This window comes from Lissotriton vulgaris, chromosome 10 (genome assembly GCF_964263255.1).
Source record: "Lissotriton vulgaris chromosome 10, aLisVul1.2, whole genome shotgun sequence".
Classification (NCBI taxonomy): Eukaryota; Metazoa; Chordata; class Amphibia; order Caudata; family Salamandridae; genus Lissotriton; species Lissotriton vulgaris.
Window position 1 is genome coordinate 174,821,658 of NC_141698.1, and position 23,248 is coordinate 174,844,905.

The 23,248-nt window shown below is 42.6% G+C and overlaps 1 protein-coding gene across 2 annotated transcripts in view; it reads right to left on the minus strand.

Moving 5' to 3' along the window:
• Nucleotides 1-17,059: 17,059 nt before the first annotated feature.
• Nucleotides 17,060-23,248, minus strand: part of LLGL1 (LLGL scribble cell polarity complex component 1) — a 542,661-nt gene continuing 536,472 nt past the window's right edge. For both annotated transcript variants that reach the window (XM_086940821.1, XM_086940820.1), the window contains exon 22: nt 17,060-17,651. In XM_086940821.1, the coding sequence (XP_086796947.1) occupies nt 17,642-17,651 (10 nt within the window). In that variant the 3' untranslated portion in view covers nt 17,060-17,641. The remainder of the gene's footprint in view (nt 17,652-23,248) is intronic.

Genomic DNA, 23,248 nt, shown 5'->3' on the forward strand with positions numbered 1-23,248 from the left:
TTCCTTTGGCACAAAAAGTATATTCATAATAGGGCAGGATCCCTTATACATGCCTTCAGAAAGCTGTCAAAGCATCTGCCAAGGTTTGTCTCAAAGCCCCTCCTCGAGGTAATCAGGGCCAACTTGCAGGTTCAAGAGTCTTACAGTGTAAATTCACATTTGGACTAAAAAGACCATTCATAATGAGTTAGTTGAGCATTGGTAAGATGTTGCGTCTATGCCCTATTCAATAAGAAATCCACAGAGTGAGGAACATATGTGTGTATAGTATGTCCCATCACCAAAGTCTGGGCTTATTGAAGGGAGACTGCAGCTGTTGTGACAGCCTTTAGACACGGGTAAAGGGCCTGAGTCACTGTCTAGTGTTGCTGAAAAATAAACAAATGGGCGCTTGGGATCACCCTTCTGTTGGGTGAGAACAGACAGAGCACAAACTTTTCATGTACAAACAGGTGAAAGTCTTTCATAGCCTGGCAAATGCAAAGCTGCTGCGCTACACAATATGTCCTTCAGAGTCCTGAAACTAACAGCATGCTCCTCATTCCGAGGGACGGGCTCCTGCAGGTCTATTCTTGTCAATCTTAACAAAGGTTTTGTAATAAGTGAGAGATTATGGATCCAGGGTCTACAATAGCCAGCCATGCCCAAAATGACACGCACCTGCTGCTGGTTGGTTGGCTGAGGTATCATAAGGATGGCTTGCACACTTTTTAGGGTACAGGCGCAGCTGGACTTACGACAAGAGGTGACCCAGATAAACCACCTCAGTTTGGGCAAACTGTATTTTGTCTGGGGAAGCCTTATGTCCAGGAGTAGCTAAGAAATTCAACAGTGTGACAGTATCTGTTGCGCATGTGCTTTTATCCTCTCCAGCCAATAGTAAGTAAGTAATTACACCAGGGCTGCCATTGGGACCCATCCAATCCCTTTTTTAACGCCCGATTATATACTGAGGGACTTTCAGAGAAGCCCTGGGGAATCCTTTTAAATCAAAAGGAGTGAAACCCCCACCACCCACCCCGATTGAAGGTGAGGAGATGCATGCTATCTTTATAAAGAGGTATAAAGAAGAAACCATTCTTTAAATCTATCACAGAAATATTGGACTCCTCGGGGGCAACGTGAATAGTATATTAACAATACTAGGCACAACAGGGAACTGGGGTACCACTATCTTGTTAATCTCTTAGGTCAACTACGAACCTCCAAGAATCTCCTTTCTTCTTACCATCTCCCTTTTTCAAGACCGGGAGTATGGGGCTGTTAACAAGGGCTCACTGATATTTCTTTCACTTCGTCCTCTTTTACTAATTCCCAACTATCCAATGCAATCCCTTCAAACTCTTTTGTGATATTCTGTATTGGGGTATCCTGGGTGAGCATGTGTGGTCTTTGACTAATGTGTACGACGTCTAAATTCATTCTTACCATGTTGTTGGTGTGCGTGGCCCATCTCCTTCAGATGCTCAGGAGGGATGTGCAATATGCCGCATAACGCAGATCTGGTCATCATGGCCACATTGTCTGAATCGCATTCCACATAAATCCCATCTGCTGTACACCTTATGAACGCATTTATTTTCATCAACAAACCTAGTCCTATAAAGTTAAAAGCACTCTTGTCTGAGATTAGAAATTCATGATTGTCTGTTATACGACCAATTGCATAGTGCAACTTCTGGGATATGGAACTAGTGACTGGCAAAATGAAACACCACAGATGCATTTACTTTCCCGAACAGTGGGACCTGGGGAAGGGAAACGACCACTACAACGCGGCCATTTCCACGAGTAACCATAACCACGCATGCATTACAACACATGCGTGGTTACAACGAAAAGCCTTTACCACGCATACCTTTACTACGAGATACGTAGCAAAGGCATGTGTGCAAAAGGTGAAAAAAAGGGGGGACTTGGGGGATTCAGAAAGATGAAGAAATGGAGAAGAAGAAATGTGGAGGCAATCAGCGTCGTTAGAGGAAACGGAAAGACATTTCAGTATCCTCTTAACGACGTGAAACGTCACTGCGGAAGGGCTTGGAATGGAGAGGTAAAGAGGTATGAGGGAGTGGTTTCACAGGGGAAAAATATAAGGGTTAATTTACAGTGATAGGAGATATCCTTTAACATAAAAATGCCATTAACCTGCATAGTTTCACAACGAAAATTGTTGTAAAAGTGTGCGTGTTAAAGGCATTTTTGTGGTAAAAGATGCGTGGGAAAGGAATTTCGTTGTGAAGCATGCGTGGTAAAGGCATGCGTTGCCACGGAATTCGTTGTAACATCATACAACCCCTGGGGAAAGGTATGTTTAGTTAGTGGAGAGTTAGAGGCCCTGGTGTGTGTTAGAAACTTAACAGGGGTGCTCTCTACTGTCGCCATCACATAAGGGCCACTTAAATCTAGGGGAACAGACTTATATTTACCAACCCTCTTTGGCCTCCCTAGTCCTAATCTTCCCCATAGTAGTCATTGTAGCATGGTATTTAATGCATCGTCACGGCGACCGTTTGGGCTTGTGTTTTTTGCATGGTAAGGCATTATTTTTCTGCCTATGCCATTTTCCCCTTGTTTCATAGGACTGGAAAACGACAGTTAGGATATACCTCTGCCTATACTGCTACCACTCCCTCTCTGTGTGCGGGGGTGTGGACATTCTCGGACCCAATGGTCAGGCCTGCCACAGTTATGGCATTTACCTGGAGGAAATGTGTTTCCTAGTCAGTGAGGGGGCCTAACTGGTTCTGATCTGAGCCACCTTCCTCTTTCCCTATTTTGCTACTGCTGTTTCTGTTGTATTAGTACTTTGTTTTAACTCCTTATGTTTCTTCTCCTTCATCTTATCCTCCTCCTGCTTTAATTTCTCATAATGCTGAGCCAGGGTTGTCCCCTCTGCCAAAGTCTTATGTCCCTCGATATCCCTCTATGTGTTATGGAAGTCTTATGCATCCTAGAAAAATAGGCTGACACCTTCTCTTTAGGCTCCTGTTTGCATGCAATGAGGCTATACCAATCCATCTTTTTGTGGGGCACAATCATTTTTAGTCTCTTTACTAGCCCAGCCAGTTTCCAAATATCCTCTTGGGGTTCGGTCCCAGCCTTCCAGTCCTTTTCATTCTGTGCCAAGGAGTTTCAATCTTTCTCAAATTCTGCCCGGTCTTCCTCACTCAATTCTGCCCATAAATCAGCAGGTAAAATAATACTAAACATCTGATCTATATCATCCAATGTCATGGGAGTGACCCTCAATGCGCGTTCTGTCTGGGAATACCATTCCTCCATATTTTCTCGTATGTCAGTGTACTGACTGGCAAAGTGAGTGAATTCAGCACGTGCTCATGAGACATGTATATACATATTTCGATTGCCATCTGGTACTGCTTTCGGTGGCAGGGCTTTACCCAGCATAAAACAATAGGAGGTTACTGTCTGTTCTACATTATCTTGGGAGGACGATTGTTCCTTATCCTTTTGTTGTTGCAATGCCTGGGCTTGGCGCTTGCATTCATCTATTTTATCCAATTACTTTTCTACCTGTTTGTTAAACGTTTGGTCCGGAAGGGTTAAATGAGTATTTTTTAAATGGTCCTCAGCGTCTTTAGCATTTAGGAGTTGGGAAAACGAGGGTAGCCATAAATGGGGTGGGGGGTATTTAAGTTATAGAGCAAACATCACTTTTATATTTGGTTCAACACCATTCGCAGTAGGTGTGTCATCCTAAAGATAAAAAAATTGTCAGGCAAACTATTACCATAGGCCTTTGAACCCTCTTTCGTTACGGCATGATACAGTGTTTTACCCTTTCCTGTTCTTCGTTGGCCATCTCATTATCTGATCTAAGTCTTCTTGTTTCATCGTCATCCCATTCTACCTCCAATAATCGTTCATCAGTGGTTGCAGCATCTAGGGTAGGGGCAGCATGAGAAGGATGTTGTTCTTGGTGCTGCTCTGATCTTGCAGGGGTATAAGGAGTAGATTGGGCATTATTAGGCAGTATATTTTCAATCAGGGGGTCCTCGTCACTGCTGAGAGCAGAGTGGACAACTGATGTATGATCTATGGGTTTATGAACAAAAGCTTTATGAGCCAACATTTGTTTCTCGTCCTATCTCTACCAGTTTTACTTCATTCTTTTTCTTTTTGAGGCTCGGTTCTTCCCCTTTCCGTTCCCTCCCAGGGGACCCCATAGTTTCAGGCCCATGCATATTCATCCCAACAATGTAAGGCCTCATATTGTAACAATCAAATCTTTCCCAGTCTTTACCTAGCCATTAAACTTTGTCGCAAATAACCCAACTTTTTTTTGCAAAGGAGCAAATTCAAGCCATTGTAAATTTGGATTGACATTAGTATATTCATGCCACTGTTTTAAAAAGGCCTGCTTGCAGGCCCTTTTGCTTAATAACATACCATGTCGGACATCCCCGCGGCGGGGTTAGTTGTTGCGACTTCCAGATATTTATTCCAACAACGCTTACCAATATAACGACCATTTTTATTCACACAAGACCCCATACTCGTCTTATAAAAGCACTGGAACATTAGGGGGCTCAAACCACCCACTGAACTCCATAAAGACATATTAGAACAGGAGAATCACACCACCAGTATCACTATCCCCACTGGGGAATTGAACTCATCAACATATCTGCAGTCAATGTTTTCCTTACTTCAAAGAAGACAATTGGATTTTACCATGCGAGTCAATGTAGGCCTGATTGATTCAGCAGGATTCTGAAAGCTGGGCTGCCTGCTGTAGGGTGTCCCAGGAGATTATGTGGACTGTGACTGCAGGAAACCGGACTCCCCTCTGCAGGTGTAAGCTTCGGAGTCATCAGGATCTCGCAGTCCTCCAACTGTAGCAGTTACTCCAACTGGGCTCTGACTTGGTGAATCCCAGGTTTCGGCACCATTTGTTAAAGGAAACATCTCATTCTAAACAAAGCATGGACAAGCACAGTCATAGTGGCAGGAAGCAAAGTTTATTTGCTTTAGCTCAAGCTACAATAACCACCAACTAACTGCACTGTTCTGCTGGGGGTTACAATCAGCAGCTTTTTATACATTTCGAGCCACGTAGAAGACCATAATGCTAGCCTTGCATTTGTTCCTTGTGCGACAGAAAAAAGGGTGGTTGCTTTGGAAAGACAACACAACCTTGATGTACTACATTACGATGGAAGGAGATCCCATTCTCTATTAGAAGAGTATTAAAGTAGAATATCTTCCATGATGTCAAAACGAAACGAAAGATGGGCTCATCTGCACCCTTCCAGATTACCACAAGTGGGACTGCCACCAGGACCACATTGAATACATCTTTTGAAAGTTGATCCAGCAACACATTGACTTGTTCACCACACTTCAGTACAAGAAATACCAGTACTAAGTGAGCCGATTCAGCCTGCGTCCATGACAATGCCCTTTCAAAGACCCGGTTGAATCTCTTTGCTTACACCATTCCTCCATTTCCCAAAAGGGCTGAGGAAGGTGAAAGCAAATCATTGTTCTCTAATTTTGGTTAGATGAGGATGACCTCCTCAATTTTGGTACAGCGACCTTTTGAGGTTTTTGGGTATCCATCAATTGAGTCGAAGAATCACTCAAGACCCCATTACAGAAACAGACTCTCCACCCTTAAGTCAGTGAACCGGACTGCATGGTCCCAGACAACTTCAGAGTATGTACATCTGAATATCCTTTCAGACTGTATAGACATCTTCGCACAGGGATGTGCGCTATCCACAAGTAAGACCTACAACTTCAAGTGGAAATGATTATGCACATGGGGCAAAGATAACCGCTTTAACACATTCTCCATGTAGCTCCAGCAGGCCCCTTCAAACTTTCTAAAGCTATCCAAAACAAATCTCGGATATTCATTAGTTTGAGTTCACTTCGATGCAATTTTCAGATTCTGGAGGACATAGTCTTCATCTTTATTCATGTAGAGAATTGTAAAGCAGGTAATTATAGAGTCTTTCCTCCAGTGAGGCTTCCTTGAATTCCTTGGGAGCTAAACACTGTTGATTCAAATCCTGCTGCCTCCTTTTGTATCTATCAATAGAACAGATCTAAAATTCCTTTTGTGGGTGGCGATGCTTCTACTCTCTCGCCTCAACAAGTGGAGTAGGAGACTTACCATCTTTCACCATAAGAGTCATATCTTTCTTCACCAAAAACAAATGTTTTACAGACCAACTAGTTTCATAACAAAATTCCCCATAGACGTTCACTTTAATGAACCGGTCATACTAAGACCCTTCTTCTTTAATCCATCAACTTTTGTTGAGAAATACTTGCAGTACTTAGATGTTCACACATACATCAGGTTCTACATGGACAATACCAAGGACTGACGTTCTTCATATAAAGTGTTGGTCTCATTCAGCCACATAGGAAGCGGCAGGCATTGTTCCAACAAGCTGTTGAATGTTGGCTGTCAGCTTGCACCACCTTCGATCACAGTACAGAAAAACATCTGCTGTAGGGCAGAGTAAGGCCACACTCTACCAGAAGCATAGCAAAAACAACACTATATGCTAGAGTGGCTTTACATGCCATGTGGTAAAGCAGGCATATCTTCAACAGGCTTTACTGCAAAGACTGGAATTCCACAGTCGATTCAGCAGTGGGGCAGGATGTTCTGTGCAGCCTGTTTAAATAAAGTGAGCCTTCTTGCAGCTCTATTCAAAAGTTGTGTACTGTTTGCTAGTCTGATTCAAGCACATGAATAGATGAAAGTTCTATTGCTGGAGAAGAAAACAATTACCTGTATCTCCAGTTCTACAGCTTTGCAATCTTCCATGTTCCCAAGTCAGGCGAACAACTACGATCTGTATTCTTCATTGAACTATCTAAACTATGGTGGCATCTATAAGGGAAAAGGAGCGCACTTCCACCAGATTGGCTGACGTTAGGGTTAAGGTTGCCTAGTATACCGACTCTTTCGCATCAAAAGAATTAAGACCACTGGCCCGTTCTTTCATCTGACATTCTGTCCAGGCGAGCCACCCTCCATATGTATTCAAACATTTGTCTTTCCTTAATATCCTCCCAACTAACCAGGATTTATTGGCGATGACTGAGAACTCTCAGTTCAGTTAACCAGTGCTTTGGTTTGAGTTTTAGCTTCCACAGGAATCAGCATTACTCATTGAACTGCATCTTTTCCCACTTTGGTAATCGCAGCAGTATTACCTTCTACCATAGTATCTGTAATTGCCTGGTTTACGGCAATGAATTTGAAGAGGATTTGCCCGATGGGGTGAATAGTTCAAATAATTCTTTTTAAAATGATCGAGTGAAGTCATTTGTTGCTGCTGCCTTCTACTTTAGGTACTTTAATGCTATCCTCTTAAATTTTCCCTCTAGTTATCTGTCCCTTGACAATTTTTGGGGAGCAGTGGCCTATTGAACAAAAGGGAGGAACCGAAATGGACTTTGTTTAGTGGGGTCCAGTGTTCAAGTCCAAACAACTAGTAGCACAAAAGAGGGTACAAAGTTCCCCAGGAAAGAGAAAGAACAAAGCTGTGTGAGTGTAGTGAAGAGAAAAAAGGAAGGGGGGGGGGGAATTCCCTTGTTGGAACTAAAACCCTCACACACCCAGTAAACTAGGTGTCATGCTTCATCATATGGATTCTGCTCCTCGTCAGACTGGCCCTGCAATGTCTGATGGGCTCCCGAAACCGGGGCTCTTTATCGGAGATCTTTTGTTCCAGCTATATGGTGCATGCGTGTGAGAGGGTAGGGAAAGTTTAGTCGTGAAGTGAGTGAGGATAAAAAAGGTGGGTCAGTCCACAATGTACTTTATTAGCGTGGTTGACTCCCTTGGTTAAAAGGGGTGGGATGGGAGATATATGCCAAGAAGTTCCAGAGCAGGATATCTACTACCCTCAGGTCAGGTCAACATGTTTCTTGCCATAATGGCAATTCTTCAGGACCCAGGTGTTTGGTACTACACAGTGAGAAATAATAATAAATTATAACCTTATTGAATAGGTCTGTGGATGGGCAGGCCAATTGGTCCTGCTATAGTTAAGCGACCCTGGGAAGTTCCCTAAGGTGCCCCGCAGACTGCTTCCGTGGGACCGGCAAAAAGGGTATGGTACCTCAGGCGGCGCGCAGTCCAAGCCGAGTAACCTACCCCCACGAGCAGCGCCAGGTCAGGGCACAGAGCAGTGGCCTATAGCTGGACTTCATGGCCCCTCATCCTGTACTTCTAAAGAGTATAATTTATGAAATTCCCCAATCTTCAATTTTTGATCCTAGAGCAATCTAACATGCATTGTTTCATATCTTGAATATATTTATGGTTTGCCCTGAACTTTAGTCATTTAGCTAGAAAGCAATCATGTCTGTTATCCCCTTTCCCTAATAGTCCGCATATTATTTGTACCACTATTGGCTATTACCTTTGTTTTTTTTTTTTTTTTCCAAGACCTTTATTGTGGCAAATTCATAACATTACACAGCCTGTAGCCTACAACCCTGGGGCCGGCCGCAAGAGCGAAAGGCACAGCGAAAGCGTATTGTACATAGATACATGCAGTCGGGACGGCAGTGTAAAACATACAGTTGGGTCTTGTGACGGTAGTTATGTTTTTTTGTACAGTAAGGCAACCCAGGTCGTAACAAGCAGACCCAGGTACAACATTAAACTGGAGACCATTACCTCTGAAAGACAAATAAGATTAGTGCAGTTCACAAAACAGCGGCACGCACCAGGACCAGTGCACCCAAGAATAATAACAGCTAGTAAAGACACATCACCCCGGCGACAGTCCGGGGACCCATTGATCATCCTCAGCAGCCTGTTCTGTAACCAGAAAGTCAGTTAGAAAACACCAAAAGTCTTTTGGTCTGGATTTCGCTGGCAGGTCCTCCTCATAGGTCCTGAGCTTATCCCTGCAACTGGCCATGTCCCCCAACCATCTGGCCACAGTCGGTTTCTTGGAGCAATTCCAGCATTGAGCTACTTGTCTCTTGGCCAGCAACAGTGCAATAACACAGAATTTACGTTTAAGGGCCTTAAATTGGGCCGTTATTCCCAGAAGACCCGTCCTTATAGAACACAGCACATCAGAGCCCAGCATGGCGGCTATTACCTTTGTTAACTAGGTTAAGAAGTCATGTTCTTTAAAACTCTTTTCTGCCTCTGCCAGTTATTTGGTCATTTTAGTATATGGCAGCAGAGTTAGTCTTTCAATATTAATCACTATATAAAATCGCCTTGCCCCTGGGGCAACCTTTAATGCATCCCGAGACACTTACCATGTCAGTATCCCTCTTGTTAGAAATAAACTCCTCAACGTCCAAATCAATTTCTTTCTTTGGAGAACATATCCTCAAGGATATGGTACAAACGTCCCATCTGGACCCCCTTATGTGTATTTTCCTACAGACCATTCAACCCAAACTAGGGTGTTTTATAGAGATGGGGATAGTCCTAATATAAAACATTCTGGAAATTGGGTTATTTGGATATATGAAAAGGAGGAGTTCATCCCATACATCTTAAGCTCCTAACGTTTCTATTACTTTCTGTGCCTAGTCTGAAAATGTTGCAACATTGGTGATATTCTGAGCTGATGCAATCCAATCTGGATTCCAGGGCACATTTCATGATGGTGAAAATCTTCATACAGACGGTAAGTAGCGTTGGTCATGGCAACTTTTACCTGATTGCTTAGGGAAAGAGCAGGAACATTTCCCACCCATCAGCTCTTGCCAGGCACAAATGATGTATCTCTAAGACCCATTTTAGAAAAAATGCTGGACCTGAGGAAGAAAGGAAGCGGACTGAACCGGCTGCCTGTGACCTGAAAGTAGCCTTGAAGGACTCAACATGCTCTCTCTTGTACTCAGGACAAAGAAGTGGACTCCATGGGTCATCAGCCTGACCTGCTCAAGCTACAGGGATACAAGTTACAAGAGGTCTTTCCAGCAACTGCCCTGCAACAAACGGATTTGGACTGTATCCTGCTGCTTGCCTCTGCCTGACACGGGGAGGGCCTCTATGTGCCTCACCTGAGGCCCAGGAGAGGGGGGGGGGGTGTCTTTAGAAATGTACTCCTCTGGAGGAAAATTACTTCCTTTGCACATTTGACTTTCCAAATGTAATGATAGCAAGCAAAGATGGCTTACCCCCAGGATACAGTAGAGGGATAGCAACTCCGATACAGCATAACACATTTATATAGTCAAATATTTTCCACTTCTAGAGACTAGGGCCTTAATTTAGGGGGCGGTATGGAATGAAACGCTCAAAGTTACTCCACAACTCAGTACACCATCATGTACACTCTTCACACCACCTACACCCATCACCTCCCATGACCCGTCCCCTGATATCAATTTAGTCCATGGTCACATTACAGACCTTACTTTTTGGCCCCTTGGAAAAATTTTGCAAATACCAGTTATCATCAGGAAAGGTGAATGGCGTTATGGCATAGAAATTATTGGAAGAGATGGGGGAATTTAGTTTGGTAGGAGAAGGCTGATGGGTACTCCCTGGACAAGGGGTAAAATTGGAATTACTGAAGCCTGGTCCGCTATTAATGAGGTTTGTTAAACCTTTGCTATGGTCACTTTGTTTACCCCCTTCCGCTCAAATTGGTGCAGCTTTAACTGATGATATTGGGGATCATTCACAGTTTGTTATTTTTGTGCATAATGTCGTTCGGACAAAATCAATTTATGCCTAAAAGACAAAACTACAACAGCACACACTTGGACGTCAATAGGGTATTAAATGCTTTATTTTCAATATTTAAAAAAAACAAGATATTTGTTTTAATGGCTAAAGAAAACGCTACATTTCTTTCAACAAGAAAATAAAAAAACAGCAATGACGTGAATTAAGAAACATTCTATGTATAAAATAAAAATCCAAGTAAACTGGATAATCTGCAAAAACAATGAATCATAGTAGTTCATTTCTCTTTCAAGACCTATCCTCACTCCACCCCTCCCTAGGGCTACACCCTAACCCAGTTTTCATTCCTACTGTACAGGGAGGGAATTTTAAGCCGTACCAAAATAGTTTAAGAAATGTTTGAGAAAAGGTCAGGCGTAAAAAAATACAATTAGTCACATGTAGCAAAATGTCTGAATTACACAGCACGGATTAAGAAGCCCTTTATGTCATACACACACATTCTTGTTCTCTTCACGCAACACTGCAGGTTTCATAAGGTTCCTATAATTCAGCTGTTTACTTCTTGCGGTCATTGACTCCATACTTTAACACTAGGAATGTCTGATTTATCCACTAACCAAAGTTGATGGATAATTATTAACAACAACACGCTACACATTCCAAACCAGTAGAAAAAAAATTATCGATACACGCCTCCATTAATCAGTCAACAATACTAATAAAGCCACAAAGTCAATCCCATGCCTCACCCCCAGATCACTTCAAGATCAGCTTGCAGGATTAGCAGAGAGAAGTCATTTATTCTATTGAAACTTCCTACAAGAGTGAGCACATACCTCCAAACAACTTGCAAAGAAAGCTGAGGCTAGAGGGCAAGGTTAGAGTCTGGTGCAAGGACCAGCTGACAGTCCAGCCTGTTCCCACCACCAAGCATCAGACCGAGAAAGCAACAGAGCAATCCACCTTGAGTCTTTCATGTGGTCCCAGGATCCAGTGTGAGTCCCCGAAGAGCCCATTGTGCACATGCTCAGCAGAAAGCACAGCAGTCATTCTCTTTCATACAGATAACTAACATATTATACTGTGTGTTCTGTCTTTTTTTTCAGCTCTCACAGATGGTTCAAGGAATCACCAGCAGATCTAGGAGGCATTGCTTCCGTTCCAAATTTACACCAGAGTACACGCGGAAGGTTCAGCAGAAAACAGCCCAACTGTGGACTGTCACCCATGTCCTAATGATTAACGAAACAAGTTTCAGGCTGCCACTTATGACGATATTAGTCACCCCATTCATGCCTGTACCGAAGCCTCAATTAAAAATATGTTACAGAGACCTTTGCAAATCCTGCTTTGAGAGAGAGAGGTTTAGCGTGAAGTTAACCAAGCACTTAATACAGGCATCCTTCAGGGAATTTGTTTGAGTGAAAGCAGAGTGGGAAACACAGGCTCCATGTATTCCAGACCTGTGGACTACAAACAATGACAATTGTGGACAAGATATGTTAATCTCCACATGACCACCAACCCAAACACAAGCCCTAGTCTGTAAAAGATTGTCACAGACATTTTCCTCCTCTGTATAATCAGAACTCCAGTCCCTCTATGGTTACATACTTTCACCATTCTGAAAATAAGCCACCACCCAGTTGTCATCACAGCAGCAGTTCTTTACAACACGTCACAGTGGAACACAGTGTATACCAGGCAAAGACAAAATACATTAATAGAACCCCTATGAAAAAACATACTGTATGCGATCTACTGGGAGTACAGCCGGAAAGTCTGGTTGGAGGAAGTTTGTAGCACCTAAACACACAGCAGCTTCACTTAAGAGAAAATGCTAATTCCCCCACAACCTAGGTGGGTTACCCAAAGGCAGGCGTTTGGGAAGCAAAATTCACAACTTTGGAATTTATAATAGTTCAACCTCAAAACTGTAAAAAGTAGACACATTTTGAAAAAAGTATTGACCTGTGGGAATATGCAATAGTTGATAAATTTAAGAGCAATAGCATAATTGATGAATATTCGGATTTTTTAAAGATGGGATTTAGCCACCAACATCCTGCAATCAATAGAACAGGTTGGTTACTAGACAATCCACAACTCTTCCAACTAAAATGTAGCCTTAAACTCTGAAACAGAACCAATATAAAGCCACAGAAAGACCAATAGGGCATTACTTTGTATTCATTGCGATGAAGAAGTAAAGCTGAAGAATGGTTGATGTTGTGATAGGATTTGAAAAACTCAAAGATATCTCCAGTCATGTTGTCCCAATACATTACATTGTCCGGACTCGAAACAAACACTAATCTGAACAAGTGGACGGTGGCAAACAAACAATTAATATATATATAGTTTTAAATATACAGGCCACTTTGGCATGCCACTGTTCCTGAAATAAGTAACAACAACCTGGAGCCTAACCAGGTTGATAACTAGGCAATCTGGAGATCAATCTAGTCTTCACACAGTAGCAGTGACACAGTTTAACTCTTGCAGGGTCCCTGTGCAGGTCACTAAGTCTCACCGACTTGTATTCCCAATAAAAAACACACTAGTTCAATGAACTCTTAACACTGAATGGTGTGAAAACAGAACCATTACAACAAAAAAGAAATATATACCTCTAGAGCATTCCCCATTTTTTCAACTTGTAGGCCTGCTTTTTTCCATACTTTTTTTGGGTGGGACAAGAAGCAAGCACCTTTGATTTGCTTATGATCCGAGCAGTTTCCATTTTGTGTGAAAGCCTTTATAAAAGCCAACTATGTTAAGATCTATTCAACATGTGGCAGCTGGTCAAGTTCATGTACAGATATGTTCTTGGAATGGCGTTAAACTGAATACTTCATTCTAAACATTTCACATGAATGACAACTACCAAAATGGCTTCCCAATTACTTGAGAGGCTGATAATCGGAGAGCCTTTGCCAATTCATTTCACTACCTCACTCCCTAAATTGTGAGCAAAGAGGAAGATCGTGGAGGAGTGTGGCCAGAGTCACTACCTGTGGTTATAATTTTGAAATGTGTCTAAGGGGGGAGCTGGACCAAGGTCAAAAACAATCTGCAAGCATTCTGAAGGCATAAGGGTTCAGAAGGTGAGTATCTACGCACTATGTGCTCTCTCCAGACTTACCTCCTTCCATAAAAGAAATTTGGTGTACATACTTGATGAAAAAATGGAAGTTAATTTGGTTTAACCACAATTGACCCTTTTAAGTTAGTGAGCATTAATGTGAACTGGCAGATCTTAATCCCATCAATCACAGGACTGATTAAAAGAAGCTTAGGCCAAGTCAAAATAGAGGGAAGGCTTTGTTTGTTCTTCTGACCGAAGGATACAAATTTAAGCTGTTGAACAAATCATTAGAAACAATTCTGCACAGGTTTATTATTTGACTGTACTGTTCCAACCAAAGATCAGTTGGTCTATTTTCTCATGTTTAATCTCTATCCCGGTCAAGTAGATCAAGAGACATGTGAATCTGTTTGTTGGAAATTTTAACGTAGTAATGTATGCATATAATCTTCTAGTTCTTGAAAGAATGTAATCAATAGGCATAGCATATATCCAACTAGAATTTAATTGAATGGAGGGTATTTATTTATATTATTTGAAAATCTAAACCTTAGTTTGATTTAAAATTATTCACAGGTCTGACCATTTTTATCATTAGACACAGTTTAGATAAAATATAAACTACATGGAGATCCCGTTTTTTGGAACACATGAAAAAATTCTAAGCTGGGTCAGGTTTAAAGGAGAAATATCCTCCTATGATAGATTCATAGTGAAGAATATCATTTGACTTCGGTTTAGAGTCCGTGGTTTACAAATGGCACAACAAGGAGCTTGTTTCATCAAATAGATATGAAATGTCAGTATTAAAAAGGAAGTCTACGCAGACATTGACCTGCACCTCAGGCCAAAACTGGGGAGACCTTCCCATCATCTCTAAGTGTTCTTTTCTGAGAGATTGAGAGACGACTATGCACAAGGCAGAAACTAACCAACTCAAATCTGCAACCCAATCACCAGGGTCGGGAATAGTGGTTCCTTTTCATTCAACTTTAGCTGTAGAACATCACATTTGTCAGAGAAACAACCACTACAGTGCTCATTCAATAGACACCACAGAGGAGGAAAGGAGACAGCAAGGGCATCCTTTCTCAAATGAAGCTACCATAGGCTCGAAATGTCGGATGACAATCACTGCCACCACAATTGTTTGTTACATGGCTGAATGGTGGACACAATTAAAGAACATAATTCAAAGTTAGGGGATAACACAAGCAGGCTTCCTTCTTGGCTGTACTCAGTTTCTGCATCATGATCTGCCGGTGAGAACCAAGGTTTTCCCCCAAAATTCAAAATAAAAATCTGTCCAACAGGTCTAGAGGAGATGCTCAATTTCTTTCAGATGGAGGAATTTTCCATATAGTGTGCAGAGACAAGCGACAATAAGCTTCTACCTGCCCCTTGCATACTTGTGACAAAACAATGCATTATGATACAACATTTTGTGATGAAACCATGGCATTTTCTTGTCAGGGCCTAATAGTAAAAAGGTCCCAAAGGCTCATTCTAAAGAGAGAAGGAGGTGGCAGCGCTGAAGATGCCAGACCTCGAACAATTTAGGTGCTAATTCTCTTTTAGAAACAAGCAAAGTGGGTTACTGAAGACAGATTGATACACAACTAGAAAGGAACGTGCACAAATCCAGTGAATGATCATACACAAATTAAAGGTGCATTGCTTTAGAGGCAATATTCTCTTTTTTAAATCTTTTTTAAATCCTATTTTGTGCAAAAAACAAAATAGCTTAAGTTAAGTTTCTCGTATATTTTACTTCTTATTCAGAAATGGTACTTAGTTAGTTCACAATTTAATAACCGTGGGTCACACCGACCTGGTTTACGCAGCATCTGACAGGAGATAAAAATTGCTTCCCAAGACCTCACCCGTGTTACAATATACTGAATTTTACTTCATCCTCCCACTGCCCCGTCGCACACTCCTTCACAAATAGGTATGTAAACTAAACCATTCCCGCTGTTCCTCAATGGGCTGAGACACTTGGAAAATCAAGGAAATCACATGGAAAGCCCCAAACCAAAGGTGCAGCCTTAGCCATGTGCTTGGTAGCAACATATACAGCTTGAGTGACTTGTGCACTGCCTTAATACCAAATAAAGCAGCTTTGTGTCTTACCCTATAAAATATCTATCTTTGGGTCCCACATAGTGTGCGCAACACACACAACCCCCCCCCCCCCCACACACATCTTAAAAACAAAATAAACAAAAGTAATCCACAAACGTAAGTAACAGAAAAAACACAACTGGTTTGGTCAATCTAACACTTTTCAATTTGCATCCTAAAAGAATGCAAAAGTTTACTTAAGGGTCTATATACACCAATCAACTTGTCTGAAACCATCAGGTTTCCGTGCTGAAACATGTAAAGACAACTGAAAAAAATTCCAGTTCACAGAAGAAAACTTAAGTTCAGCAGTCTGCAATCCCCATTGTAGGTTTGTATAGCAGGCAAATGTTTCCTGCACCACAAGAAAATTACCCCTTTCACCATGAAACAAAACACACAGAAACAACTGAACCCATGAATATGTGTGTTTAGTTTGCGGCAATGAAGTGGGTGGGGCGCTGATGCTGTCAACTAAACCTAATTTAAAAAAATAAGAAAAAAAACCACAGAGGAAGTTAATTTCAGCAAGACTTTTGCAATCAACCATCCTTCAAAGGCAGTCTCAAATGGAATGAGTGTTTTTTGCAAAATATTTCCATAAGAATACCTTTCAAACCCACTGCCAATGTCATTCACCTTGAATTCCCTTGACCGGGAACCCTCTGTTCAATGTCCCTGATGAAGAAGATGAGTTATGTTGAATCTCCGAGTCTCCCTCAAGTGAAACGCCAAAACTTCCAGAAAACAGAACGGATATTGCCAACTTGTGGCGAGTGTAGGCAGAAACAAATTAAGCTCAAAATACATAACTAAAGAAGATGTACTTCCCTATCAAAAGATGAGGGATGCTAAGGTCACATAGGTGAACAGAAGATCTAAGGAAAACATTTAGGTTAAATAATGCAGAGCGACATTTCCAGGACCAACAAGGGGTGATCAGCATAGTGGTATGTGGTTCTGGGCAGTGTTGCCCTATGTGTAATATTGTTTCTTTTAGACTTATGTTTCGGAGGTTCTGTTTTTGGCAGAATACAACGGGGTCAGTTGCTTATCAGTGGTATTGCGACCCTTGGCTCACAGAGAACTGCCTTCCCTGCAATCACTCTCACAAAACAGCTAGGTGAATAGTCCCAATGCCACCCTAGAAATGGTTCTTCAATAAATGGTGTAAACGTCTCCAAGGAGTAAACTTCACTTTTTAAAGTAAATCAGAAGCTGGCATCACACTGGTCTGGAACGATACAATACACTGCAAAAATGAGCAGGACAGTTGACAATGAGTAACTTATTAAAAAAAATTAAAGGTTCAAGTTCCCATAATGTCTATAACGATGAATATGCGCTTAATTTGCAATAAAGAGTCAGTTCCATCCATTGACGTTCTGCTGCAGCGTCAGGTTGTGACGGTGCACATCAGTTTAGGGTTCTGCATTCAAGATGGTGCAATCAAAATAATCTTCCTTCTTGTTTGACGTTGGTGGTTGTGATCCAAGCTTGTCAGAAAAGTGCAAATCCCTCAGGCATCCCCCTCCCCACCCCAGAAAGGAAAGAGAACCCTTGTGAAGTCAAGTCTTCATTCTCGTTTTATCGAGTCCATGATCGAGACCACAAAAGTCAGAAGGAGAAGTAGCAGAACTGGTGAAGGATGGTAGAGACGACCTTCTCCAGAACCTTCACCGTTACTTTACTTCAGCCTGGGAACCTTCTTGCTCGCAGAGGACGATAAGAAAGGCAGATTCAGCACATAGTGCTCCTATTTGTTACAAGCCCCTACAAGAAAAACAATTGGGAAGAAAGTAACAAAATTAGAAGAATTAGACAACTTAAGAACAGGCCCAAGATGTCCCCAAATCATCCCCTTTTCCTATCATCAGAGCAATTAATTTCATTTCAGAAAGGCAGTCCATTATATTTTCAAATAACTGGTAACATTTTAGAAACACAATATTTTACTGCAAGTAACTCTGGCAATGGACTAAAGTCACCTATGTCAGCAATCCGATGTGCTGCAACTTGTTTGCAGTAAGTAATTTGATGTAACGCTGTTAACCAGATGCATCGCCAGTAGCCTTTTGCCATCACAGAAACACTTCCATTCCTTAGTCACTCTGACAAAATACTTCTCTGATGTCAGCTGTATTTATAGCAAATCACCAGAGAACACTCCAGACTCTGGCGGGTCGATTCAGAGAACTAATCTGAGACAAAATCCTAAACTTACTACTTTTGGTATTGACAGAAGGCATTTAGTAGTAGTAAAGTTAGGATTCCTAACTTTACTACCACTAAATGCCTTTTGTGAATACCGAAAGCCGTAAAGTTAGGATTTTGTCTCAGTTTAGTAGTAGTAAAGTTATGAATCCTAACTTCACTACTACTAAATGCCTTCTGTTAATACCAAAAGTAGTAAGTTTAGGATTTTGTCTCAGATTACTTTTGTGAATCGGGCCCTGGGTGTTGTACAGAAAGGAAAATGCTACTTACCCAGTATGCATCTGTTCTTGGCATGTAGAGTCACATGCTATGCATAGATCACCATCCGGTGTTGGGCTTGGACGTTTGTACTTTCTTTTTGTTCGAAGAAGTCTTTCTAGTCACAAGGTAGATGACTCCTCCTTTCGGTGATAGTGCGCATTGGGCATCGACTCCATTGTTAGATTGTTTTCCCACAGAGGGTGAGAATGGAGTACGTACGAGTAGATTAGAGATGTCCATGTGTAATTATCTAAGTAAGATAGTACTGGAACAGATACGGGTGACCAGGGAGGTGGGTGGGCACATGTGACTACAGCTCTACATGCCAAGCACAGATTCATACTTGGTAAGAAGCATTTTCCGTTCGAGGCATGTGAGCTGTAGATCACATACTATGCGTAGAATATACAGCAGTAATCTCCCAACGCAGTGGCTAACCTGTAGCTGTTGCAGTAGTTTGAAATATTATACGTAAAACTGCCTGATCCACATTAGCTTGTTGTTTGGCTAACACATCTACACATTAAGTGTTTTGTGAATGTGTGTGGGGTAGACCATGTTGTAGCTTTACAGATATCATCCTTGGCAATATTTCTTAAGAAAGCCATAGAAGCCCCCAGTTTGTGAGTGGAATGCGCTCTAGGGGGAATTGGTAAAGCGCTCTTTACTTCTGCATAACAAATGTGAATACATTTAACTATTCATCATCCAATACCCGTATTAGTAATGGGATTTCCTTTGTGTGGTGGAGCAAAAGCTGCAAAGAGATGTTTAGTGTTATGAAAAGATGTTGTTCTTTCTATGTAATACATCAATGCTCTTTTTACATCTCAAGTATGTAGAGCACTTTCTGCCACAGAATCTGGTTGAGGAAAGAACACCGGCAACTCAACAGATTGGTTGATGTGGAAGGCAGAAACGACTCCGGCACAGAGTGTGTAACGGGCATCGGGTCTGGCTCTGAATGACTGTCGACCGGGAGGTAGTGGTGCAAAGGAGGCTTCAAAGGCAGCACGGGAACTTGAGGCTAGTGCCTCCATTTGGAGAGTAGAAGGGGTGCCAGTACTCCCTGATAGTAGGCAAACGTTTGGCAGGCTGAGGGTCTTCAATGTCTGCCACTGAGTCTACGCTGGTGAAAAAGCTGCCTTGACTTCACCATCTTTCTTATAGGCCAACCAGGAGGTGCTGTATGAGGGTCACAATCTCTTCACATGATATTGGTTGTACCAGGAGAGCAAACCTACCAAGTTGGTGATTAGTCACTGGATATAGTTGCCCCCACCTCAACCAATTTGCCTGCAGTGTCCAGACGCTTGCTTTCTTTATCCGAAGGTGGGGCTTCCCTAGTTGCCTGGAAAGATGCCCTCTAGCGTGCCATGTGCACAACAAGAGTCAGATGGAACTTGCCCTCTGATGTACAGTAGGTAATTGAAAGAATGGCTTACACTTCCCAGACTCTAGGAGTGACTAACTTAGCTCTCACTGGGTCTTTAAAGTTCTCAGGGTCCTCATACCAGCTCCCCCTGCGACAGTTCTCCTGTTCAGCTTGCCTGCAGTCCGCTTCCCTCTGCTGCCTGTCTACCTGCTGGCCTCAGTTTGTACCCCCTCTGCTCATTTCTTGCTCTCTTTTGCCTCTTCTCATTTTTCTGGCCTCTGTTTTGCCATCTTCTGCTCTGTTTGGTCTTTTCTGCCCTCTGCTTTGCCTTTTCTTTTAATTTTTCTGCCCTTTGTCTTTTCTGCTTGCTCCTTTTTCTGCCCTCGGTTTAGCCTTTTTCTACTCATTTCCTCCCTCTTCCTGCAGTTTCCTCAAGACCTGGCTTTTTGACAGATACCTCGCAATCCAGTGCCTAGATACCCCCAGGGCTGACCGTGCCACACTCTACAAAAGCGGATTGATTTATTGACTGTTTTAATCATCCCCTCAAGCATTGGTAGGAACTGGACTGTATACTTTGTCCATACAAGAGTTTCCACTAAGAAGTCATGCACCTTATATATAGTGCACATTTCCTTCTTATGCTAATATGCCACCCTCTGAATCACTGCATGATAAGTGGCAGTATTGTTGGGTGTTTGGAAGACTGCTTGTCTGAGTAAGGCTCAATGGCTGGGTCACCTGAAGGGTCGACAGCGGTCCTATGGATCATCCCCCGCTCTTTCACCCCACCCAGCCTTGTCATATCAGTTTTCCTCCCCAGAATTTATATTGGTGTCTGAGTAAGAGTGGGCTGACTGTTCTGGAGTGTATGGAGATTGTGAAAGTGGAGGCTGAGTGTGAAGGAGGAGAAGGTGGATTCAGCGAAGGCGGTGGAAGTTAATGGAAAGGGCAATGGCGTAGGTCCTGTCCTTATGCTTTTTTGGCACCACGGTCCTTCAAAGTCAATTTGTTCTTCAAAAGTGAGGCTTCGCTCTTTAGCTATAGGCATCAGGGTGCTGAAGATATTGCTTTGGGGTTTAGTAGAAATATTTCTGGTGTTTGGATGTGTGTAAAGAAACTTCTGCCTTGCATCCAGTTCCTCTGTCAATCTTGAGGCAAGGGGGCTTGGAAATGTCCGGCCTCTGCACTGAAGGTTGAATGGTGGGCTTTGATTACTGTTTTGGCGCAGACTTTAACCCTGAAGGAGTGTGGGTGTTAGTATTTTTAGGCATTGAGGTGTGATCTTCGGCCCCCTATCTCAGTGACCTTCCTGACTGTGAGGCATTGTCTTGGTGTCAGACCATGAGGGCACCGGCGCACCAGACGCCAATTGCTTTTACTGCGAGTGTTCATGGCAGAATGTCCTGGTCCAATAGGAGTTGTGCTCTTTCTAGACACTACTGCGTTTGCGAGTGTGTGTGTTTTCTGGATAGCGCTCTGCAAAGGGACAGTACTCACGGCCGCCCTGGGAGTGGAATTCAAATTGAGCCTCACTGGCATCGACTTCAAAGTTTTTCCTTTGATCTCTTTCCCTTCAGAGCCACTAGAAGACACAGTTTGTAGACTGCCCAACGGCTGGTACAGTGGAAAGACAGAAGCTCCTGTTTCTTCTGCCTCAGGGAAGTCTTGGTTACTAAACAGGCCAAATTTTAGCCAATTTACGACAGACTGAGGGTAACTGAGGCAGAACTTTCACACTGAATTTGGTTATGAGGCCCGGGATTTGTAACCCCTACAGACTCCTGCGTCTGACCTGGGAAGACTTTCCCCAAGAGTTGTTTTGGCAATGTTGACAACAATACTGGATCGATTCCAAATTGTGCAGCAGCGAAGGCAGTCCAGAAGACAAAGATCTTGGATAATTCCATCCCTGATTGGGTGTCCATTTCCTCCAGGATTACATACCCCTGTGATACTTCCACCTGAGGCTTTCCCTTATGTGGCAGCATTGTCAAATGTCCCTTGTTTGGAACCAGTGTTGAATCATTTGTTCAGTTAAAACATTTTAGGTATCCCGCTGCAGTGCAGAAATTGTTATTTAATTGTGTGCCTTTCCGAGGATCCCACACAACTATTACCCCTCTTCCTTTGGGCTAGTTTTATCGTCACCTGTAGCCAGCTTCTGTGATTCCTGCATGCCAACCCAAGTTGCCTTTTTCAAATAAAAATTGCCAGTTGCTACCTGGCGCCTGACTGTAGTACATAGGCCCCAATATCTCTTTTTACTTTGGATTGTTGTATTTTGAGAACTGGCTCCCCTAAGTTAGCCACGAGCAAAGCCTTTCTGCCTTTTGTTGTAGCTCAGTGACTCATCTCCTAGACTGTAGGTGGATTCCTTAATTCCAAGTTATTCTGAAGCTCACTGAGCGCCCCCGTCTACCATGCTGTGACCTTGTCAGTTGTTCAAAGGCTCACATATACTCATGTTTACTCTTTTTTTCTGTCTTTATCAAATTCTACAGCGGCCCTTAGTTGAAACACTGCCGAGATAAACTTGAAATTAGGAGACCTGGAGTGGGATCAATCTATTGACTGACATGGGATTTGCCTCTTAAGAGGTTTGGCGACTGAAAACATTTTCAGAAGTGGTTTTAAGAGCTATTGTGTTCCTGCTATTAGGTTTCCAGAGGGGTTGATCATTTGGTTGAACACTGTTAACCTTGCTACGTAGTGGAGCTTCCTACTTTGTTGCCAGACATTTTGGGATTATTTATTACCTTCACTGCGGAAACCCCCCGCACCCCCTCTATTGATTAATGTTTACAACCGAAGAATAGCTTCCAAAAGGAATCGCTATCTATAGATTTATTTGACGAGATTTTAGCTATATACTCTAGGTCTCATCAGATCATTGTAGCAGGCGACCGGAACTTAACTTATGAACCTTATAGTATCGTTCAGGACCTGTGCCATGATGAAGTTGGACTGTGGGGAATCCTTGAATTAACATCAGTGAGAAGTTGTCTCTCAAAGTCTGCCCTTCAAACAGCAGATCTTTACCTCACCAGTAGTTTGCAGGCCTGTAATGGCTGCTCGCTGTCTGAGGCTACACCTGCACCCACTTTTCAAAGGAGGGCATACTCTGGTCATATCGATTATATTATTTGGGATATCAGGATATGGTGACTGATGCTGGACATGAGTGATGGAAATGGAGGAGAGCGACCAAGATCTGCTAGTTTTAATTGGGAAGGACTTGTTCCCATGACTCTCTGCCATCTTGCCAGCTCCAGGGACAATTATTGGAGGTAATCGACAACTGTAGGAATGTGAATTGGAAAACTGTGTGCTCTTTCCCGAGGTGCTCTCAGACATTTATTCTTCAGTCCATTCACATATGGCAGTGATGTCTGCCAACTGGAGGAATAATGAAGTGATTGTAGATGAGCACGCTCGTCTCTGTTGGGATGGACTACTTTTGTCAAGAATTCTGAGCAGGTCTCTAAGCGGGGGAGATCAAATGAGTGGTTTCACA